Source organism: Bactrocera neohumeralis, chromosome 5 (genome assembly GCF_024586455.1).
Source record: "Bactrocera neohumeralis isolate Rockhampton chromosome 5, APGP_CSIRO_Bneo_wtdbg2-racon-allhic-juicebox.fasta_v2, whole genome shotgun sequence".
NCBI classification, from domain to species: Eukaryota; Metazoa; Arthropoda; class Insecta; order Diptera; family Tephritidae; genus Bactrocera; species Bactrocera neohumeralis.
The window spans coordinates 52,316,084-52,339,510 of NC_065922.1; the positions used below are offsets into that span (position 1 = coordinate 52,316,084).

The 23,427-nt window shown below is 35.9% G+C and overlaps 1 protein-coding gene across 1 annotated transcript; it reads right to left on the reverse strand.

Annotated features, from left to right (window-relative positions):
* Positions 1 to 5,124: 5,124 nt before the first annotated feature.
* LOC126758015 (uncharacterized) lies at positions 5,125 to 12,369 on the reverse strand. The gene is made up of 3 exons (XM_050471994.1): positions 12,156 to 12,369; positions 7,392 to 7,564; positions 5,125 to 7,316 (listed from the first exon to the last, which is right to left on the reverse strand). Exons 1-3 carry the CDS (start codon positions 12,292 to 12,294, stop codon positions 6,189 to 6,191), a joined length of 1,440 nt encoding a protein of 479 aa, XP_050327951.1. The 5' UTR covers positions 12,295 to 12,369; the 3' UTR covers positions 5,125 to 6,188.
* Positions 12,370 to 23,427: the final 11,058 nt, after the last annotated feature.

The following is a 23,427-nucleotide window of genomic DNA, read 5'->3' on the forward strand; positions in this document are numbered from 1 at the left end:
GCGGTTAAAAATATTTTTTTGTTGAGTGATGCCAATTTTTATTTAGTATTAGGGTTGTACTCAAAAGAATTTAAAAAAAATTAGATAATCTATATTTTGATGAAACAAAAAACTGTTAGAGATTAATATTAAATAATACAAATAAAACGAAATAATATTTAAAAGTTGCCACCTGCTTCAAAACTAGTATGAAAAATGACTTGAAATGAAAATATTTTTAGAAGAGCTGCCGAATACTTAAAAACTTGATTTTTGATAAGATTATTAAAATGAAAATAAAAAAATAATTAAATTAGGTTATTTGAAGCAGAGAAACTGTTAAAGGCTAATAGTATTTACAAAACAAGAAACTAATTTAAAAGGTTGCCACTAGTTTTAGAATTAGTAAAAGATGTGAACAAATAAAACACACAGATACAGTTTGAAAGAAAATGAAAATACTTTTCAGGATGGTTGCCATATTTTTAATAAATAATTTTTTTTAAATTATATGTAAATTATATATTTTTTTGAATAAATAATATATTTTTTTCTTAAATATGACAATCGACAGAAGCTAAATAAAACTATTTGAAGCAAAAAAACTATTTCAGATTATTAGTATTTACAGGAAAAGAAAAGTTTCAGGTGGCAACCTTTTAAAATTAGTTAAAGATATTACAAACAATCCTTACAAACAGATAAAGTTTAAAAGGTAGGATGAAAATATTTTTAAGAGAGTTGCCATATTTTTAATACATATTTTTTTTAGTTATAAAAATATTCGAAGCAAAAAAACTATTATAGATTATTATTATTATCATGTAAAGAAAAGATTCAGGTGGCAAACTTTAACTTTTATTAAAGAGTTAAACAATCCTTACAAACAGATGAACTGTAAAGCAGACATGGAAATATTTTCAAGAGAGTTGCCTTATCGTAAAAAGCATTTTATAAAGAAACGAAAAATTAAAAAAAAATATTTAAAAGAAAAAACTATTAGAAGTTATAAGTACAAGTACAAAAAAAAATTGTTTGAAAATGGTTGGTAAAAAATATAAGAGCAGGATAAGTTTATAAGACTACAACTTGAAATTTGGATTTGGAATAGGGTTGCCAATTCCGCATTCCGCATTATTAGAATGTGGGTATCAAATTAAATTGGTTTCATAAAAAATAGGTTTTATAAAAAAGTTTTATGCCAACTTTTTAGTAGAGCTGCCAGTGGCTCAAAAGTTTTTTTTTTATTAAAATAAATTGACAAAGTTATTATAATATTACAATATGGATCCAATCTAAATAGATTTAAGAAGGCTTGGAAAAAATGTTTGTGTAGGAAAGAGTTGCCACCCTTTTGAAATATTTGTTTAGTATTTAGAAGTATTTGATGAAAATTATGCAAAATTTGGCAAAAAAAAATTTAAAAAGGGAAGAAATGTATTTTTAATCCCCAAGTTTTGACCGTAAAATAGCCCAACAAATTTTTTTTATTCTTAATTTTTAAATATTCAGTCAAATTGGCGATCTGGTAAAGATACACTCCTATTTCGCACTTCTATAGCGTCAAAAGGTGCCTTGGCTGCTGTTCTGACCAATATTTGACTTGAATTCGTGTTCAAAGACTTCCTTTCGTTTCCTTTTTCATTCTCGAAGTTCTAAAATTATAAAATTTTAAGATCTTTGTTGACAATTAGCTCTGTACTTTATTATATCAAAGAAGAAGAAGAAGAAGCATTGTTTAATTCCATCCACCTATTTGACATATTTAGGCAACTGAAAATCGTATCTAGTTCGACGGCTTCATACATTTAGAACTCGCCCTTTTCGCCCTTTTCGCAGTAAATCACCAACTTTATGCAGATATATTGGTCTACTAGGCTTATTGGCAACGAAATCTATATTCCATAGTACTAAAATGTTCCATTTTCTGATACTGTCATCATGTTAGTGGCAAATGGCTTGGATCCGAAAACGGGTTTTCACTCTCCTTACAGCTGCCTTTGCTTATTATTCCCGGTAAATAAGACAAATATTCTAACGACTTAACGCCTTCTTAAACGTTGCCAATCTACTCTTAATCATTACTACAAATTCCTGTTGAAAACCCCAAGACACACACCTAATATTGGTGCGAAACTCTGCTAAGTCTCAATAGCATAAAGCGTTGCTCTCATAACACCTCACTTTTAAGGAAATCCCTAACGCGCTCATTACAACTCACTTATGCAATCGCTCGCCTCGCTTTACTATGGTGCAGTTCAACGACCGCCTAGATACCGCATTCGGGTGTGAACTATTTTTTGGTTTCTATTTGCACACATATTACTTTGGAGTTATTAGCTAGAGACTGCGCTTTTCATAAATGCCGCCGTCGCGACTTCCTCATATGCATAACTTGACAGCACTTTGTACTTACAACAAATACATGTGTTTTTGTTGGTTGTTTTTGTTTGTTTGAGCTGCCATAATTATGACTGCGCTGTAATATTTTCAGCTTTTTGCCGCGGCCATTCAAAAGTGCCAAGTGCCAAACGAGTCAAAGTAATTCAGTGGCGGAATTTATGTGTGTACCCATACAAATAAAGATGCTGCAACGAATTATGGCACTTAACACTTTAGGCTTAGTGTTGCATGCAGTAATATGTTGCAATTGGCGGCACATAGCGCTGGGCAGCAACGTTTCTCGCGCATTAGCATGTAAATATTAATAGTAATAATAGATTGAGGTTAAAGGCATCTAATGTATAACTGTAATTACCATAACTGTATACGAAATGCCAGTAAATCTAGCGTGGCGGTACCTCGACGCAGAAACCGATTTTTACTGGTTCACATTAAATGTTTCATTTACAAAAAGAAGACAAAACATTAACTTCGGTTGTCGATTACATTATTACATATGTATACCCTTCACAAATGAAAAAGTTTTCGATACAATAACTAATGTTGATCAATCTGTTTGTATGCCAGCAATGCGTTATATCGGCGGCTGCGTCAAATCAGTAACATATGAGAGGGAAAAAGAGTTTCAGGTGGATAGCGAAGAGACTAGTTCGAGACAGACAGATATACTTGGCTAAAACGACTCACCTCCTCATGCTGGTTATTTATATGTATATATATATCTTATATAGGGTATCTGACATTTCTTTCTGAGTATTACAAAGTTCGTGGCAAAGTTCATACACCCTGTATTAATTAAAAGGTGTAGTATCATGAAGACAAGTGCGGACGTCAGCTCTAAAACATGGGAAAAGTGCTGATTTTCTATTTAATATTCATTTTAGATGAAGTTCTGTAGCACAACAGCTATTTGAGTGAAGGGGTTTAATGGGTTTCCTCCGATAAAAATTAGATTTTTTCAACAATTTTTTTCTCATATAAAAAATTAAATATTTTATTAGAATTTCCATTGTTACATACATTATTAACAAAGTAATTCTGAAATTTTTTAAAAATATTTTAAACACGGCCATTGTGACGCCATTTAAGGTAGCCCTTCGGAAAAAGATGCGCCCGCGTTGGCAGGACAACTTACAGGATTATCTAAAGTAAAAAGATGTGTTTTAGTTGGACAAAGAAAAAATAACTGAAAATTGGATTTTTGCCAGACATTTTTACAAAAAAATTTCAGTGAAAATTTCACGACTTTTTTTTTCAAATAGTTGGAATCAAAAAAAAAGATCCTTCGTCCAAATCCTTAAGTAATGTATCTCAAAGACCTGTGTAAAATATCTTCAAGATCGGTTAAGTAGTTCTCGAGAAATCCTGCCAATCGACTTCAAAAACACAGTTTCGAAAAAAACGTTTAAAGACGGCGCACTTAGCCTAACTAGCCTCGAGCTCACATGTCTCAAGGCTGTATCTCTGTAACTATAACTCGAATCAATTTGAAAGTTTAGGACAATAGTAATTTAGAGGTGTTGTAGAATTTAATAAAACAATAAAAAAAATTCTAAAGGGCCGCAGATATACTTATACCAACAACGAACTACATATGCAAAAAAAAGCATATTTTGTCACTAATTTTTTATCTTTTCAATATTTATCATATAACCATTATTTTTCAAACCTGTGGTGAATATATAAATGAACTCGGCTATAATCGCGTAAGCGGTGTCTACGCCAATTAAGAAGAAGAAGAAGTTGAATATACAATAATATAGAAAATATTGGAAAGGCGAGATCAATTTAGAACATAATAATACAGAATTGCTACAAAAGTCTACTTCGTTTTTTTGTTTTACTAGACTGTGAGTGGTTGAAAATTAACTATGAAGTCGCATGGCTTTGGATTGGGGTGATTCTCAAGTGTTGAAGTGCATTTCTTGAGACGTAACTTCAAAAACTTGGCACCCATCCCTTCAGTCATTTGGGATCTATTTGGTTGCGAAATCAATCAATTGAAATTATTTAGCTTTACGGCCACAGTTTACTGAGGAACATCTATTTGGAGTATGGTAATCTGTGTAAAATATTCTTTGCAATTAAAGTTAGATTAGGTTAGGGTAATATTTTAGGCCAATAAGCCACGCATAGACCAGTTTTGGTCCTTTGCGATACTAGATACCAGTGTTTATGCCATTAAAATGATATAAAAATGTTTAAAAAAGCTTTGGGAAAAGGTTTATTAACCCTTCACGCGTTTTTGTAAGCAACTAAAAGAAAGTTTTTCGATTTTTACATTTAATTTAGTTTTAACGTTGAGCAAAAAACTTGCTTCAAATGTTGTTTGTGGAAAGAATCCAAAGATTTGATGCTTGAAAATCGTCGATTGACATTTAGAGAGAGATTGGAAAACGCGTTTGACAAAAGTGCGTTTTATCAGGTGGAGATTACTTTGAAAGGCACGCATCCGATTTGCAAGAATAAATTAAGAAATTATTATATGAACAAATTCAGCTCACTTTTTGATCACTGTAGTATGTATATATCTCAGAACAGGTTATTATATTTGAGAAACAGTGGCTCTTAGAAAAAAAATTTACAGTTTTTATAGATCATTTTGTGATCTAAAATATATGTCTAAATTACTTTTTTGATACAACTTACCGTTTCTGTTGACCTTTTAAATTTGTACATATTCAGCTAACATTCAGCTCGCTGTAAATTTATGTAACCTTGAATGTCTATTTTGATCACATTTATAATTCATAATACTGTCATTTTATTTTACCATAATAACATATAAATCCTATAACTTATCAGTAAAAAATATCTTAGAACATATTATGTGTGCATAAACAGAAACAGAAAATAATAAACAGAAACATAAAATAAGAAAATTAAGTAATGAAACTGCACTAAACGTTTGGCGTTTCTCATATAATAATCAAAAAAATGCTCAATGTTAAAGTAGTTTCACTCTGTGGGCGGTGGTTATCTGATCGAATTACACTCGTAAGTTATAAGCTAGAAAAATGACTGTTAGCTCTCAAACTCAGTTAAATTGGTTGTTACATAAGCAGTTAACAGCAATTCAAAGAAATATTACAGATTGCTGCCTTACAAAATTTTACTGAAAATAACTGTTTTTTTTTCATTACTAGGGTACACTTTCAAGCTCGCAAAAAAATTGTTTATTAATAAAAGTAAATATGAGCTTATTAACGCATCTTTAGTATTAATATCAACATTTACGGAGTTTAATCTTTCAATTATGGCCGATGAAGTCGGGAAGAGTACTGTAGTAAAAGAGTTCTAAATTTAATGCTGCGCTTGCATAATGTACCACTCCAAGCGCCTAAAATCTGTTAATAATTCTGTTATACATTTCTACACATGACTGCTTCTGACTCTTGTTCGGGTAAAGCCATGGTTTACGATCAACAGAGTCCTTTAATAAATAGAAAGGCGATTATGCGAAGATCACACGCGGTTTGATCAATCTATGTAACGATCAAGCCTTAATAAGGGAATTTATTATGAAAAAAATGCATTGGAAGTTGGTTGATTGTAGAAAAGAAATAGTTTTTAAAATGTTCGTACTTCACAAAATTTCTTCCAGATCGATTTAGCATCATTAAATTAGTCGAACAGCCTCATAAGATCATTATTATAGTTCCGTTTATATTCTATGTTAAATGTTTATTTACATCCTTGAACTCCATAGTCTGCGAGCTTATGAAGGCGCCTTCGTATATATTATGAAGTGCTTCTTAGTTCGTCCCATAAACGTTTTATTCTATATATTGAGCCACTCTTCGTGTTTAACAGCACTTCAAATGCAAGAGTTTTCTAAAGCGTAACTGCGCCTCGCCCAACGTCGTCTTGCGCGTCTCCGGCATGGTCACAGCGAAAATCACAAAAATGATCAACATCAATATGCCCACAAACAGCGCATACACATACATTGAGTAGGTGTTGAAGTGGAAGGTGCAAATGACAATAATATGTATCACTTGCTGCAACGTCAGACAGGCCGCTATAAAGTACGGCTTAACTGACATCGGAAACGCTTCGCACAAGTATACTGCCGAACTGGGCGCATACAGACCCGCAAAGAACTGAAAGAGTTGCGAAAGCACACATATGACCGACATGTGGTATTCGCTCACCATGCTCAACTCATCCACATACTCGCAACCAATAGCGATTGAAAGCACCGCGGTGAGTAGCAGCGCCACCAACGACACCAACTTTCTGCCGGTCACATCGAACATATACAGCGATGAGAAGGTGCCGCCCACGCGTAGTATGACAAACACTATGGGCTGCCATTCATAATCGCGCAACACCACCAAATTGGCCACCTTCATCGCCTCGTTCATGGGCAACGAGAAGCCGAAGGCGACCATGCTGCGATAGAGTAGCAAACGCAGCAACGGACTATGCACCAGCGTATCGCGCCACTCCACCGTCTCCGTCTCCACCACATAGGTCTTCAGCTGATGCAACAACACTTGCAGTGTCTGCGGTGCGGCATACTCGGGCCGCTGCAGCTGTCGCAAGCAATTGAGCGCGCGCGCATCATCACATTGTCGTATGAAGAAGATCGGCGACTCCACAATGAAGTGCGCCAAGCAAATGGCGAGTACGCCGAAAATGATAGCGAATATGCCGTGCAAGCGATCGGCGGCGAAGTACACCTGCGACGTCCATTGTGATGTGTAGACGACTTGTATGACAATGCCGATCGTCATGCTGTTCTGCTCCAGCCACAAGCAGAAGCCGCGGTTCTCGGTGGCCGCTATTTCGCTGGCGTGCACCAGAAATGCCAGCGTCGTGCTGCCGATCGCGATGCCGTTGATGTAGCGCGCTGCCAGTACGGCGCTGTAGTTGTACGGCACGCTGGTGAAGATGATGCCGCCAATGATGACCAGAAAGGCGCCAAGCAACTGCAAAATGCCAACTGATCGCTGATGAGCAACAACAACAAATCGTTACGGATTACTACTTCATGCTAAACTTACCACAAAGAGGCGCTTCGGCACGCTTTTTATGAGCGGCGCTGCCAGCAGGGCCCCAATTATGAAGCCCACGAACCAGGAGTAACGCAATTGCATGGTGGTCTGTATGTGCGTGTGCAGATTCCAGCCGAGTCCGAAGGCCATGCTCATGCCGCCGGGAATGAAAATTAGTGCGCCTGGAACATGAAATGAAGTAGAATATTTGAAATAGTTTAGAAGCTGATAAATGCAACTCTAAATTAAGTTGTTAAACATTTCATATCGAATTATAAATGAAATTAAAAGCGATACACTATGCAATTTCCGAAAGTGCTGACAGCCGGATATAAGTGAGATACGAGTATAAAGCCTCAATGACATGCCGAATCGCTCATGTGCAAGAGTAAGGAAGGAAAACACAATTGCTATTTACTGACACGGTCTGGGCGCAGTAAGGGACCACATGAAGTATCAGAATTAGATAACAGGTCAAAAATTAGCATCATGTTAAAAAAGGGATGAAACAGATAAAAGAGGTTAGTGCTGCCAACGTGTATTTTTGTTCTTTGTTGACTTCCCCTCTTCAATTATTCATTACATTATATTTACTTTTCAACTAAATCAAATTTTTCGAAAAGCAAAAAGTGCTTATAAAACTATATCCAGTCTTCTGCGCTGTGAAGCCATGATAATCAGATTTTCTTCGCTCGAAACTTCACTGTCTCTATTTTCATTATCCTTAGCTACCCCGAGGGACTTCGAGTATGGGCATAAAGTTCGCGAAGCCTCGGAGCATTCGTACCCGAGTTCTCCCTTCCACATAAGGTAATCTCGATCTCAAAAGATAACACTGATCTATAGTGATTCAGTTACCCTAGATTTAAGATGGGTTTTGGATATATTTGTATTCGCATTTTATGACACTCTCAATGGTTTTGTAAGATTTGCTCTAGTTTATTTTTAAATCTTTATTTTCAGTTTACTTTACAAAAGTCAGATATCGTGGAACAAATAAAATATAATATTTATAAAATCAGTAATTTTCTAGTCATTGTCAACTTTTTATCCTTGATCTTCAATCTTCAATCGTAGTACTATCTCTTTATCATCATAATTAACCAAATTATTCGAAAATGTTCCCAAATGATTGCGAATATAATCAAACTTGATACTCATATTTGCTCTTAGAATCTCAAAATTTATCAGCATATTTTGGACAATTTCTTCATCTTAGGTAGGTGGATCTAATCAAACTTCAACTTATTTTTTTGACATTTATAATGAACCTAATATGTACTGTTTTGGTCGACCACCTTTTACCATTTTTCAGATAAAGACTTTATTCCAACAGTGTAAAACCTTTTCTGGTTTCTCGACGAAAAACAGCTACAAGTAATTTTCACAGGCTCTTCTTGAAGCCAACTTTCCTTCATTAAGGGAGTTCTTCATTGATCAAAAAAAAGGTAGTCCGATGATGCAAGGTTAGAACCATATGCTGAATGCATCAAAACTTCCCAGCCAAGCTCTTCCAGTTCTTTCCGAATCGTCGAAGATGTGTGTGGTCTAGCGTTGTCCTGTTGATCAGTTCTGGCTGTTTTTTTCGATTGCTTGCTTCAATCTCATCAGTTGTTGACAGTAAAATGTAGAATCAATCATTCGACCAGGCTGGAGCAGCTCATAGTGGATAATTCCTTTCCAATCTCACCAAACACTCAGCACAAACTTTCGAGGCATTAATCTTGGCTTTGCGATCTTTTTCACTCATTATTGTCGTATTTGATTCACTTTATGTGACGGTCCTAGTCAATCTTTTCCATAATTTCATCGATTTTTCAACGATAGCTCGACCAGAGCGAGGTACATCTTTCACATCGAAATTTTCAGAACGGAAGCGAGCGAACCACTGTTGTGCTACACGAACTGATACAGCATCGTCTCCGTAAACTTCACAAATTTCATTGGTGGCTTGCGTGGCATTCTTCCCTTTTTTATACAAAAATTTCAAAATATAGCGAATTTCTTCATTATTTTCACTCATTTTTGAACAGCTGTAACTTTTGTTTCAATTTCCGCGAATTTAATTCTTTTTGGTTAAATGAAGCTTAAAATCTCACCTTTCCAACATTATATGGCACTATGTGATTGGTAGCACTGGAGATATACGACTGCAACGACATCTATTGACAAAATATGAACATTCGACTACCCAATATTTTGGTTACCTAGGAGAATTTCGACTATCAACACTAAACCTTTCCAAGCTACACTTTCCGGTAATTTAGCGAAATAAACTCAATGTTATTAAATTCAGGCTCTTCGATTGATATTATGTAAAATATATCTTATTTGAGGATCTTTTTAATATAATTTTCACTGACAGCAGATAAAATACAGTACCTGCAGTATGAGAAAAAAGGTACAAATTTGATTGTAATCCATGAACGATTTCTTCGAATAATGAATTTTAATTCTTTCGCAAGATTTCTAAAATCAAGTATCGCCAACATCTGAAGGTATTTTTCAAACATGGCAAATTGCAAGAGTATGAAATGTTCGGTTACATCCAAACTTAGACCTTCCTTACTTGTTTATTATACTATTACATACATAAGTAATTAATTTTTTAATTATTTAAGTCGATCCACTCCGAGGGCAGTCATGCGGGTGATTTATGGAAATTTAAGTATCATTGGGCTGTCGTACTTAATCTCTCGGTGTGAATAGGTTCTAATAATTAAAAAATCAATTACTTATAGCGAGAATTTAAATTAAGTACAAAACAGTTCTAAGCCAAAACAAAAGCAAGACTTTCATTAACTGCGGTTTACAGTCCCCAAAGCACCATATAAATTCGATCAATATATTGAGATTATAAACTTATATAAATATCGATTCATTATGAATGACGATTATAATGCAAAAAACACCTCCTGGGGTTTACATCTGGCAAACACTAAAGACAGAGAATTATCAAAAGGAACTGTGATCAAGTTTTCTCTGGCAAACTAAACTACTAGCCTTTTCTTTATCATCATAATTAACCAAAGCAAAAGTTCCCGACCTTATAAACGGCGAACGGGATAGATTTAGACACGTCCGTCCGTCTGTTTGCCACACGAACCAGTCACTCAATTTTGAGATATCGCTCACTCAATTTTCGCTCACGTCATCCTTTTCTATTTAAGAAGCTGCCGCTAACGGTCCATTATAGCATATAGCTGTCATGCAAACTGAACGATCAAACTGAAGTACCCCTATGGAAAACTTTTTTATTTGTCTTACTAAGTGCTCAATCAATATCCAGTTTTTGCATGGAAAATTCTTTTATCTTTACGAGATATCTTCAGCAAAATTGGCACAGATTATTATCCAAGGCATCATTACAATAGCTGCTATACAAACTGAACGATCAAAATCAAGTTCTTGTAAAGAAAACTTAAAACTGTGAAAGGTATTATTGCTTTGGTGCAATCGAGCTAACATTTTTCTTGATTTTGTTTTTTTATACATAATTTTTATTTAATAAAAAAATAGAGAGTTTTATATATCAGATCCCTTGTTCTTCTTCTTCTTAATTGGCGTAGACACCGCTTACGCGATTATAGCCGCGTTAACAACAGCGCGCCAGTCGTTTCTTCTTTTCGCTACGTGGCGCCAATTGGATATTCCAAGCGTAGCCAGGTCCTTCTCCACCTGGTCCTTCCAACGGAGTGGAGGTCTTCCTCTTCCTCTGCTTTCTCCGGCGGGTACTGCGTCGAATACTTTCAGAGCTGGAGCGTTTTCGTCCATTCGGACAACATAACCTAGCCAGCGTAGCCGCTGTCTTTTAATTCGCTGAACTATGTTAATGTCGTAATATATCTCGTACAGCTCATCGTTCCATCGCACTATTCGCCGTTTCCAATGCGCAAAGGACCATAAATCTTTCGCAGAACTTTTCTCTCGAAAACTCGCAACGTCGACTCATCAGTTGTTGACATCGTCCAAGCCCCTGCACCATATAGCAGGACGGGAATTATGAGTGACTTATAGAGTTTGGTTTTTGTTTGTCGAGAGAGGACTTTGCTTCTTAATTGCCTACTCAGTCCGAAGCAGCACCTGTTGGCATGAGTTATCCTGCGTTGGATCTCATCCGAGGCTGTTGGTAGTTTTTCATTGGTATAGTTTTTTACGTGGCGGGTCCCAAACCCAGCGCACAATGCTATGTAGGGGATGTTTCGCCTTCTCACTTTAGCTCGTCTTCGAACGGATGTTCTTAGGCTACCCAGAGGATACTTGGTCAAAGACCGGAAGTTGTGAGCTGCTTGAGTCATATGTAAAATAATCGTTTCTGGCCACTCTCAAGTGAATGGCGATCAGAGAACTTTCCTCACTTGCGTGAACTTCTACACATGACTCCATTCATCCCTTGTTACACTATCAAAAATCGGCGGTCAAGTAAATTTAAAATTAACACCATGTAAGCACAGTTTGTACCATATATATATATGTATTTAATGCACCATGATAAATCACCACAAAACCGAATCACTGGCTTTCGTTATCACCGAAAATTGATTGATAATATTTGTACACAGATTTATTGAGTAATAAGTATTGCAAACCTTTACTCATTCTTTGATTCATACAACACAACATATGTATATTTATTGCAATCGCTGTCATTACACTCATGAGTTTACACACCATTTTCATCATATGCCCCTTCATATTTATATATCGGTAATCAATATTAAAGCAATACAATAGCATATACTATACATTCATCCGACTCTTGTTTTGCATTACCTGACAATAAAGACATCCACTGTTTCACTGTTGGATGGTATACAATTTTATTTTTTCGTTGCGGAAAGGGATCTTCATGGCTCTGTGGAACGGGTGGACTATTTCGGCAAATCATTTCGAGCTCCGTGTCCTTGGCCATCAATTCAAAAGTCACTTTTTTATACCGCTTTGATATTCCTAAACTGCCGGGTTTTTTCAATTTGCTCCACAAGCTTCGAATGTTCTAAATGTACTAAATGTCACTAACTGTGCATGCGATTTCCGTTACGCCAACATACAATGTAGATTCGACATTAACAGACATTCGAACATAAACATAAAACAAAGGGCATTAGGTGTTATCAAAGCGGTCGATAAAGTGGGATAAATGTGGCATTAAGTTGGAATGACAAATATCGGTGACGAAGTCAAGTAGAACTATTGTCTTATCGATTTTCGAAAGGTAAACAATCAAAAGCAACGCTTACAGGCATTGCGTGAATATAAAAGCGGAATAGTTTGGAGTTGGCTATAACGAAAAGTGACCAAAACAGACGAATAAAAATAGCTGAAATTTTGATAAAAACAAAAAATAAACAAAATCATCATATACTTTATAAAAGAAAAGAAAGAGGACTTAAATTGAGTAAACAGTGGGTAAAATATTTGGTCTTTCGATATGCGCAATGTCTTTCGTGCTGTTCGAACTTTGTTTGATGTAGAAATGAAGTTAGATAAGAAAGTGCTAGCAGGAAAATATAACTATTTTTCAAGAGAACTATTAACTAAGAATAAATTGTATTAAAAACTTTTAGAGCTTTACATAATAAAGAGATCAAAAGATATCAAAGCTGTACTAAGCTTTTTTCGACTGCTTTTCACATTCGTAAAAGGCTATTCCTATAATTTTGAAGTTACCTTCCTACGGGTGATATTCCAATAAGAATTGTTCATAATCATCATCATCATCATCATCATAAATGCACTCTGAATCCCCATTATAATATCCCTCTGGTACCGGATAATATTCAAGAAACCTATGGGCAATTCGAAGAAAGCATAGCTTTCACATAAAAAGCAGAAATGTGCGTTTTACAATATCAGCTATAGAGCAATTCATTCACCTTTTATAGGAGAGTACCTTAGCACTATCTTGCAGTCACCAACGATGCTGTCATTTATCATTGACGATGATGTTTTAACCAATCAAAACTAAAGATCATTCGCCATTGGAAGTTAATGTGGATTGAACTGCTTAGCTAGAAAGCTAATGATTACTAAACCGATACTACCAGAAGAATATTTTACAATGGGTCCATTCACCATAAAAATAAATTTTCAGAACTAAAAAAGTGTCAAAAATGACTTATTGGCTTTGGACTGGAGGCCAATTCCAAGTGTTTTGCTTATGTTCCTAAATATGCTGGGGCTGAATTTATGTACAGAAAAGACGTCCACGTTCAATTTTAACATAATATTTACCCTCGATAATGAAATAAATACGGAAGATTAAGCGGAAGAATATACTTTAGATTACAGAAAGAGGGTTGCCGTACAGTTGCCGTAATAGCAAAGTGGAGAAAATACCAGCTACATTTGTTATTTCAACCTGCCTAGTATTTGCCCAACCAACAATGCACCAACATGCCGTAATCCACTGCACCAAGCCCACTGAACCAATTAAACCGTTAATCACTAAATAAAAGAAAGAACCAACTTAGTTTTTCTGTCACCGTTGATGATGAATTAGTATTTATACAAACTCTGGACCGTCCACCTGTGTACATTAGTCTGAAGGATTTTGATATCATATTATATGCTACTACAAGTAAATGCTTGTACAATTTTCTATAACAAATTGTGAAGATAAAGTGCTAGGCATAACAAATGGTTGGTAGAAAAATATTAATTATGGACTAAAATATTCATTCATGAAAAATATGAAAATGAGAGTTTTTTAAGAATTGTAATAAGTGATAAAATAAATTATTAGCCAAAAAACAAGTAAGGAAAGGCTAAGTCGGGTGCAACCGAACATTTTATACTCTTGCAACTAGCAGGAATCCAAGTCAGGGAAATACCTCGGAATCCAAGCAATTTTATATATACTTGTATATATACTACAAGTAGTTTGTAGCTAGGCTTTTAGACGAATCCGAGGAACAGATCAAAAGAAAGCTTCATATGTATTATGAACAAATAGCTCAGAGCATATGAAAATCAATAACAAACTGTAAAATAAATCGCAGCCAATATAACGGTGCATTGGCTTTTTGAAGAGCATGTGGTAAAAATGGTGCTACCTTATAATAATATTTTAAAGAATCTGGCGGAGAGGAAGATTTTTGCTTAAAACTTTCTCAAAACCAATAACCAAAAACAAAAAAAAAATGCTTTAAAAATAAGCAAAAACAGTTAAAGATTGAAGGACTAGGCAAAAATTTGGTTGTCTACATAATGGCGGTGTCCCAAGTCAAAGTTATTTTTATGCGAAAAAAATTGTCTCTTTAGAAAATCTTATAAATCAAATAATAATTAAAATTTTATTACTTCGATTACTACCTGATTATTGTATCTAAGAGGGTTATGAGAAATGTTTAAGCAGGTTCAAAGTAATTTTCCTTAACGACACTGAACACAGCTTTTCGAAAAAAAATGTAATGCTTACAGCTTTTGGAACCGATTATACTGAGTTAAATAATTCTTTCAAATACACTCATACACGGTGCGTTCCAAAGTAAACAGAACTTAAAAAAAAAAACAATAAACAAACAAAAAGAACAAATAACAAATGGGTTTTTCGGCAAAATCAATTTATTATAAAGGGTATATTAAGTTTTTCGAAATGGCAGAAAATCAGATTTATTTATATATCAAAATAGTCTCCTTCTGCTTCAATACATGTCCGTTTTTGCACGGTCCGTCTGACTGTATATAAGCAGTTTTTGTCGTTTTGAAATTTTGCAAACGTCATTTTTGCTCATTTGTCGGAACTGCGATATCGGACCACTATAGCGCATAGCTGACATACCGCTAAATGATCGGATCTAAGTTCTTGTATGGAAAATTTTCACATTTGACAAGATATATTCACAAAAGTTGGCAAGTTATTTTCCTCCGAAGAAATTGAATGCCTCTACGTCTTCATAACGTTTTTTTCCTTTCATGGTCAAATGCATTTTTCCGAAAAGGAAGAAGTCGCACGGTGCCATATCAGGTGAATACCGGGAGTGGTTAATGGTTGAAATGTGATGTTTGGTCAAATAATCGGTCACAGGCGTTGATCGATTGTTGGATTCTGAACAATTTTTGGTCGTCAGTCAATTTGTGCGGAACAAAACGTGCACACACCTTTCGTAAGCCCAAATGTTCGGTCAAATTGCGATAAATCGAAGTTTTGGATATGTTCAATTCCATTTCTATGAATTTCAATGATCATCATTGACTGATCGGCTAATTTTTGATGAATTCACGCACAGTTTCGATGGAATTTCGATTATCACGAATTTTGATTGGCCCACATGTTGATCGTCATTTATGTCTTCACGACCACTTTGAAAACATTGAAACCACTCGTGCACTCTGCTACGGGATAGGCAATCATCGCCATAAACTTGTTTCATCAATTGAAACGTTTCGGTAAAAGTTTAACCAATTTTAAAGCGAAATTTAATGTTGGCTCTTTGTTCGAAGCTCATTTTCGCACCGATAACACAAACATACTGACACTTAAAACGCAATAACTTCACTTCCAATCTATGAAATGAAATTTCATTGTCTCACTGGACAATTGATAGAGATATCAGATTCTAACGCATCACTGTTTACTTTGGAACGCCCTTGCATCTCCGAAACTTTTTGCCGGGTCAACCTCAAATTTTCGGAATCTATATAATACCTTAACTGCATTTGGAGTATTTTTGATGGTTAAATGCACTGGCAATGAGGTTTAACCTCAATCAAAGCTATTTTAGTATTCTACAAATTTTCCAAAACTTTAAAAATATGTCACTATTACATACCATAACTAATTTATTGTAGAAACCGTAAGAATTGTTACTAATTTGAGCGCTTTACAATTCGGTGGAGTTAATTTAAAGTAGCTTAAGTTCAATAAGCTTCGATGAGTAATTTGGGCTCAAAATACATCAAATATACTTATTTGCGCATCCTTTTTTGGTTTTAATTCTTCGTAATTTGAAAAGTTCGATTTTAAGACAATTTACAAGCTAAAAAGTTTTGATGAAAGCAAACTACATAACGTCAAGTTATAGAAACTAACTGAAGTTGACTTAAGTCATTCTAAAAAATCGCCACAGATTTAATCGCGTTGCTTCTGGTTATACAAATACCCCATTTTATAATAATAGTTAACAAGAGTTAAACACTCAAAATCAATTAACGCCACTAACTGGCACACCAAATTATGTTGACTCAAATGTCATGAGCTAAAAAACGCTGCACTTCGTAGAAAATTTATTTTAAGACTTTTCGATTTTCTTTTTATTTTACTCATTTACTCATTCAATGTCTTAAGCAAACAATGATTATGCATTTTGGGTTGGCGAAAGAAAGTCAGAATTACGACTTCATCAAATTCAAAGTAATTCATTAGCCCAAAATCGAAAGAACGTGCTATAAAGAGCACACCATTTGCACCCAAAAAAAAAACAAACAAAACAAAAATTTATAAATTTTACTATTTTCTACACTAATTTAACGGGCAGCTCATTAATCACTTTTCGCATGCAATTAGGAGTCAGAACAATTAAGTTTTCCATTTGACAAGCAAATCTAAATAAATTGAGTGCGAATGCGCCCGCTTGCTGCCAACCCGTTTAGCCGGCTACCTAAATGAGCGAGTGAATGTCGGCTTGAATGTGCGCTCTAAGCCGCATTTTACGGTCATCAAGCCAAGTGAACGCCATTTACATACCTCTATTTTTAATTTAGAATGCTTTCTCACACTCGTCTACTACATGACTACTACTCTGATTAATCACACCACGAAGTTCAATACCTAGGGTTGCAAGCGCAATTCACCGGTGAATTTGTGAAGCTTTTTCAGGCACTCAGCGTGAGTGATTACGAAAGTTTTGATGGTTGTGATTTTGTGTATTCAAAATTTTCAAATTGCGTTAATAATATTGAATTACACGCACAACCAAACGAAGTGTTGCGGTGAAAGGTTGCCAATTAACTTTGCTGCTCAATTGTTGTAGTTCGTTATGAGATTCATCGAATTTGCTGAAGTTGGTTAAATATTCAGCATACATTATGTTGATTCAAACATAATAAGCGCTGGTAGACGTTGACTTATATATCGCCTCCCGTGCTGAGTTGATTAAGCGATGTGCGTCCGTTTATCCATCTGTATATACGAGAACTAGTCCTTAGGTTTTGAGATATCTTTCTAAGATGGTTCTCCTGAAGAAGCTGCGCATTTTTCGAAATCGTCGATATCGGAACACTTTAGCATATACTATGGCTGCCTACAAACTGTACGATCATAATCAAGTCCTCATAAAGATCGGTCAGATAGTTGCACCCACTTTAAGTTTGAGTAGGCTATTCCTAATTGGATTGGCATGTAATTTTTTCTTGGTTACATGGTGCTGTAAATAATTGATTTGCATCAGTAAAATATTAGTAATGTTTGGGAAAGTGTTGTTAATTACTGTTGTGACTAAAAGGCAAATGATTGCCTTATCTCAAAAGAATCAAACCTCCAGATTTAAGTATATCGGGCATTGTGAGATTCAGCCAGACTTCTTCTTCTTCTTAATTGGCGTAGACACCGCTTACGCGATTATAGCCGAGTTAACAACAGCGCGCCAGTCGTTTCTTCTTTTCGCTACGTGTAAAAAGGGGTCTTCAGGAGACTGGTTCTTTTGCCTGGAAGTTTTTTATCCAAAAGACGATAGCAAGCCTAAAGGGATGTTTCGCTCATTAGCTCGCCTTCGAACGGATGTTCTTAGGCTATCCAGAGTATACTTGGTCAAACCCTAGTGAGCCAGCCATGTGTAAAAAAAGGTTTCTGCCACTCCCAAGTGAACATCAGAGTGACTTGCGTGAACTTCTACACAGGATATTCAAAGAGCTACTGTTGTAAATTTTATTAAAAAGTGTCAGGAGACTGGTTCTTTTGCCTAGAAGGATCCGAAAGACGATAGCAGCCAAAGGCAGGCTCATTCGACGTTTTTGTCTACTATATCACTTTAAACCCTTGCCAGATACTAAAAAGAGGATCTGCGATAGGAGTGATTCGTAGGATATTCAGAGAGCTAGGATTCAAAGCCGAATGATCCCAACGATTAAGGAAACAGCGGTATGTATGGGCGAAAGAGCATGCAAATTGGTAGGTGGATCTGTAGCGAAACACTCTCGGATATACATACGCAGAAGGTCAAGCGAACGGTTTAGCGAAGAATGCCTTCAAACAACAGCACGCTAGCCAGTAGGCAGGATGGTCTTTGGCTTTTTTCTTATATTGGACTAAAAAGGGATTCTTTTAATTGAAGGAAGAGTCAACGGTGAGTCATGCACAAAAATTTTGGAAGTCCATTGGATGGGCTGTCTTGAAGAGCTGTATCAACACCTCAATACCAAAACGACATCTTCTTTAAGAACGATTCTGCGCCACGTCACAGGGCCAACATCGTACTTTTGATCTCCTACCTTTTTTTACAAGATCGCGATATATGATAAGAACTACAGTTTTCGTGACTTGGGAACAGCCAATCGTAACCTGTTGGCGATTATGAAGAAATTGGTAGCCGCAGCAAAATGGACTGCGGAGTGGGACGAAAGTATACTTCAATGCTCCCAAAAGCTTTTTTGGTTTTTATCCGTCAACTACACTCAACCCGCATTTTCCAAGCGGAAGTACTATATACGTATTTGGTATTGACAAAGTTCTATTGAATAAGTGCGAGAGGATACAGAAAGCAACCATAATTTGGACTCCTAGTCTCAGGAACATTTTCGGTAATGAAAAGGAAAACGAGTTGGCAAAGTTAGGAGCCTCTTTAAACAAGTCCGAAGAACAATCCAAAGGTAGCTTTATATGAATTTTGGGTAAATATGACAGGAATATACAGACTTACATCTACTATAGCCTTTTGACCTTTTCAGACAATAATAATTCTGTGTATCAAAAAGTCAATACTTTCCTGAGTCCTCATAAACTTCTGGCTGACTTTGTGCTGCATATATCGACCAATATTTGAGTTACAAGTATTTCAATGAAAATTACAGAACGTGATTTACTCATAACAGTATATCTTTGTAATGGCATTTCAAAAGGCTTGCACCGGCGTACTGGACCGTGCACAAAGCTGTATTGAAGCAGAAGGAGACTATTTTGAATAAAATAAATTGATTTTGCCGAAAAAATCATTTGTTCTTTTTTTTTTTAAGTTCTGTTTACTTTGGAACGCATCTGGTACCTGGTCTAGTACACCTGGGTTATCGCGGCTGTTAAGTCATGTTCTACTGATGCGCTTAATATGCTCCTACATGAACTGGCCATATACGTCTTTACTCGGAAAGTAGCAGCAAGTTCTGCTATATGAATGAACGAGAATGGAGGGTTAGTACGGGGAGGGCGGTTCGGACTGACTGAGTTATTAAGCCTAATATATGTATACATATACAGATATCTCAAGGTACATATATGCTGAAAAATAGAGCTAAAAGGCATTCCTCGACTTATCCTTATCAAGGTAGGTCTAGATCAGATTACTTAAAACAAGCAACATTGGAAATACTCATTTATATGAAATTGTGGATGAAGTTGTTAGACGAGTTAGCAAGTCATGTTATTAAAGCCAATATCCAACGATGCGAACCAAGGTTTTAAAGTGCTATGTTTAGAACTAATGTAACGAGGGCACCAACGGAGGATGTGATCTGAAAAAATTCTATTACATAACATGAACATAGCCTGTTCTATTTATTATTAGTATTTTTTCAGCAATAAATTAAACCAGAAAGCCTATACTATAAACTGCTTAATGTTAGTAATCATCGGGGAGTATTAGGTATATTCCACAGAGCTTTGGCTATAAGCAGCATTATACGTATTTTTTACAAGGGAGTATTGGAAATCAATTGAAATAAATTATTTATCCATCTAAGCATCTATTTTAGGGTTTTCGAATGTGAAAAATCTCAGTTTGTGGTGAAGGTTAGGTTAGATAACAAGACCGAACCTGCTGCAATTTGCGACAGAGATCTTATTTTGATAACTTATAAAAAAAAACAGAAAATTTGAAAAATTTGAGAAGGAATTTCTTTACCTCATTTAATTAATATTTCTATAAAAAACTCTCTGACGCATGAGAGGATAAAGTGTTTCGACTTAGGAATAATGCATGCAGATTATTAATTATATTTTTTATTAATAACTCCACACGAACAAAGAGGAGGCAGAAATTGACAGCCCCCTAAATAATGAAAGCACAAAGCATTGCCCACATCCAACGTAATAATGTTGCGTTTACCGTTAGCACCTTATTTAGAAATGCTTGATCATGCCTTATTATTACTTCTGTCGAAAATTTGGCATTCTTACACACCCAATTGTTGCTTGATACTTGAGTATTTTTTTGTTTTTACGTGTGTGGGCGCTATTTTGCACATTTAAATCAAGAGAAGTAACGGTTTCACTTTTTTCACACAATTATTTTTAATAACAAGTAAGGAAGGGCTAAGTTCGGGTGTCACCGAACATTTTATACTCTCGCATGATAAAGTGATAATCGAGATTTCATTATCCGTCATTTACATATTTTTCAAATACCGTATTTTTGTAAAGTTTTATTCCCCTATCATCATTGGTTCCTAATGTATATACTCGTATTATACAGAAAAGGCATCAGATGGAATTCAAAATAGCGTTATATTGGAAGAAGGCGTGGTTGTGAACCGATCACCCATATTTCGTACATATCATCAGGGTGTTAGGAAAATATAACATACCGAATTTCATTGAAGTCGGTATAGTAGTTCCTGAGATATGGTTTTTGGTCCATAAGTGGGCGAGGCCACGCCCATTTTCAATTTTTAAAAAAAGCCTGGGTGCAGCTTCCTTCTGCAATTTTTCGTAAAATTTAGTGTTTCTGACGTTTTTTGTTAGTCGGTTAACGCACTTTTAGTGATTTTCAACATAACCTTTGTATGGGAGGTGGGCGTGGTTATTATCCGATTTCTTCCATTTTTGAACTGTATATGGAAATACCTGAGGAAAATGACTCTGTAGAGTTTGGTTGACAGAGCTATAGTAGTTTCCGAGATATGTACAAAAAACTTAGTAGGGGGCGGGGCCACGCCCACTTTTCCAAAAAAATTGCGTCCAAATATGCCCCTCCCTAATGCGATCCCTTGTGCCAAATTTCACTTTAATATCTTTATTTATGGCTTAGTTATGACACTTTATAGGTTTTCGGTTTCCGCCATTTTGTGGGCGTGGCAGTGGGCCGATTTTGCCCATCTTCGAACTTAACCTTCTTATGGAGCCAAAGAATGCGTGTACCAAGTTTCATCATGATATGTCAATTTTTACTCAAGTTACAGCTTGCACGGACAGACGGACGGACAGACGGACGGACAGACGGACGGACAGACGGACGGACAGACGGACGGACGGACAGACAGACATCCGGATTTCGACTCTACTCGTCGCCCTGATCACTTTGGTATATATAACCCTATATCTGACTCTTTTAGTTTTAGGACTTACAAACAACCGTTATGTGAACAAAACTATAATACTCTCCTTAGCAACATTGTTGCGAGAGTATAAAAAGAGATCGATAATTCGGCATTCATTCGTCAATTCGCTTTTCGGGCGAATGTTACGACAATAAATTAAAAGTTATTGAAGACTTATATATGTATATATATATATATTTATGTATGTATGTATATAATATGTAAAACTGCGTTAATGACTGCGTCGGCACACTTCCTTCGATTCTTTGTGATCATTAATTGTATGGAAACTTCTTTGCGCTGACGTCATTTGACAGAATTAAGCAAACTGAAGTTGTAGGTGTATTCTCGACGTGTGCCCATTCATGAAAGTATTTACAACAAAAGTTTATATTTATATACAAACATATTTGTACTTTGTGTGCGTTTTTACTTTGTATTCAGTTTTCATCAAATACTTAGCCATATTCGGAACGCGGCATTATTCATCTCGCCACAGGCATAAATGTACATATTCAAATATTTAAAGTACAGTAATCTCCCATTATTGGGTCTATAACTTTATTCGTGCGCTTTGTCAAGAGATGGCATAACTTGGTTATTTCAAACACTCGTTGGAAAGCTGCTGACCTTGTGCGTCTATTTCAGCAGATATATTGTTTGTTATGTCATTCATTTGAACCGTATATAAACGGTTCACTTAAAATTTTTGCCTGAATAGTATTTTGCGGGGGAGTTCTCCTTCATTACCTTAACATGAAGAAAATTGACGACAATCCTGAGCACAAAAAATCATTTGTGAAACTTAGTCAACCAGCCAAATCAGCAGCAAAGCTGAATATCCATGATACAAAAATAAAGCTATGTATTCGATGGCATCATAAGGACGTGCTGTGTTATGAGCTTCAGGAATTGGATGAAACCATTTATAGCGAACGCTACCTACAACTAGTCATCAAAAGAAAGCGATCGCTTGCCGAAAACCGAACGGAATTCGCAACTAGAGACGATGCAAAAATTTCCCTCGACCTTTTGTTGGAAGACCGTTTAAAAACTATTTTGAAAACATGGCTGCGAAGTTTTCACCCGTCTTATAGCCCAAAGCTTTCCACTTCTGACCAGAGGGCAGAAAGCTCTCCTTGTCTGAAACCTTGCTTGGTATTGAACGGCTCGGAGAGGTTCGTCCCCATTTTGACGGAGCTTTTGGTGTTGGTTAGCTTTGCGGGATACAAGTTCAGACATGGCGGCATAGAGGCAATTCCTTTTTGTGCTGTCGAAAGCAACTTTAAAATCGACGAAGAGGTGGTGTGTGTCGATCTTCCTTTCACGGGTCTTTTCGAAGATTTGTCGCATGGTGTAAAACAGATTGTTAGTAGATTTTCTCGGTCTAAAGCATCTAATCAGTTTGTTGACGGTGGGCTTCAGTCTTACCCACACTATGCTTAATAATACCTTATATGAGATATTAAAAAGACTTATCCCATGATAGTTGGCGCAGATTGTAGGGTCTCCCTTTTTGTGGATTGGACTGAGCAAATTTAGATTCCAATCATGGGACATGCTTTCATCCGACCATATC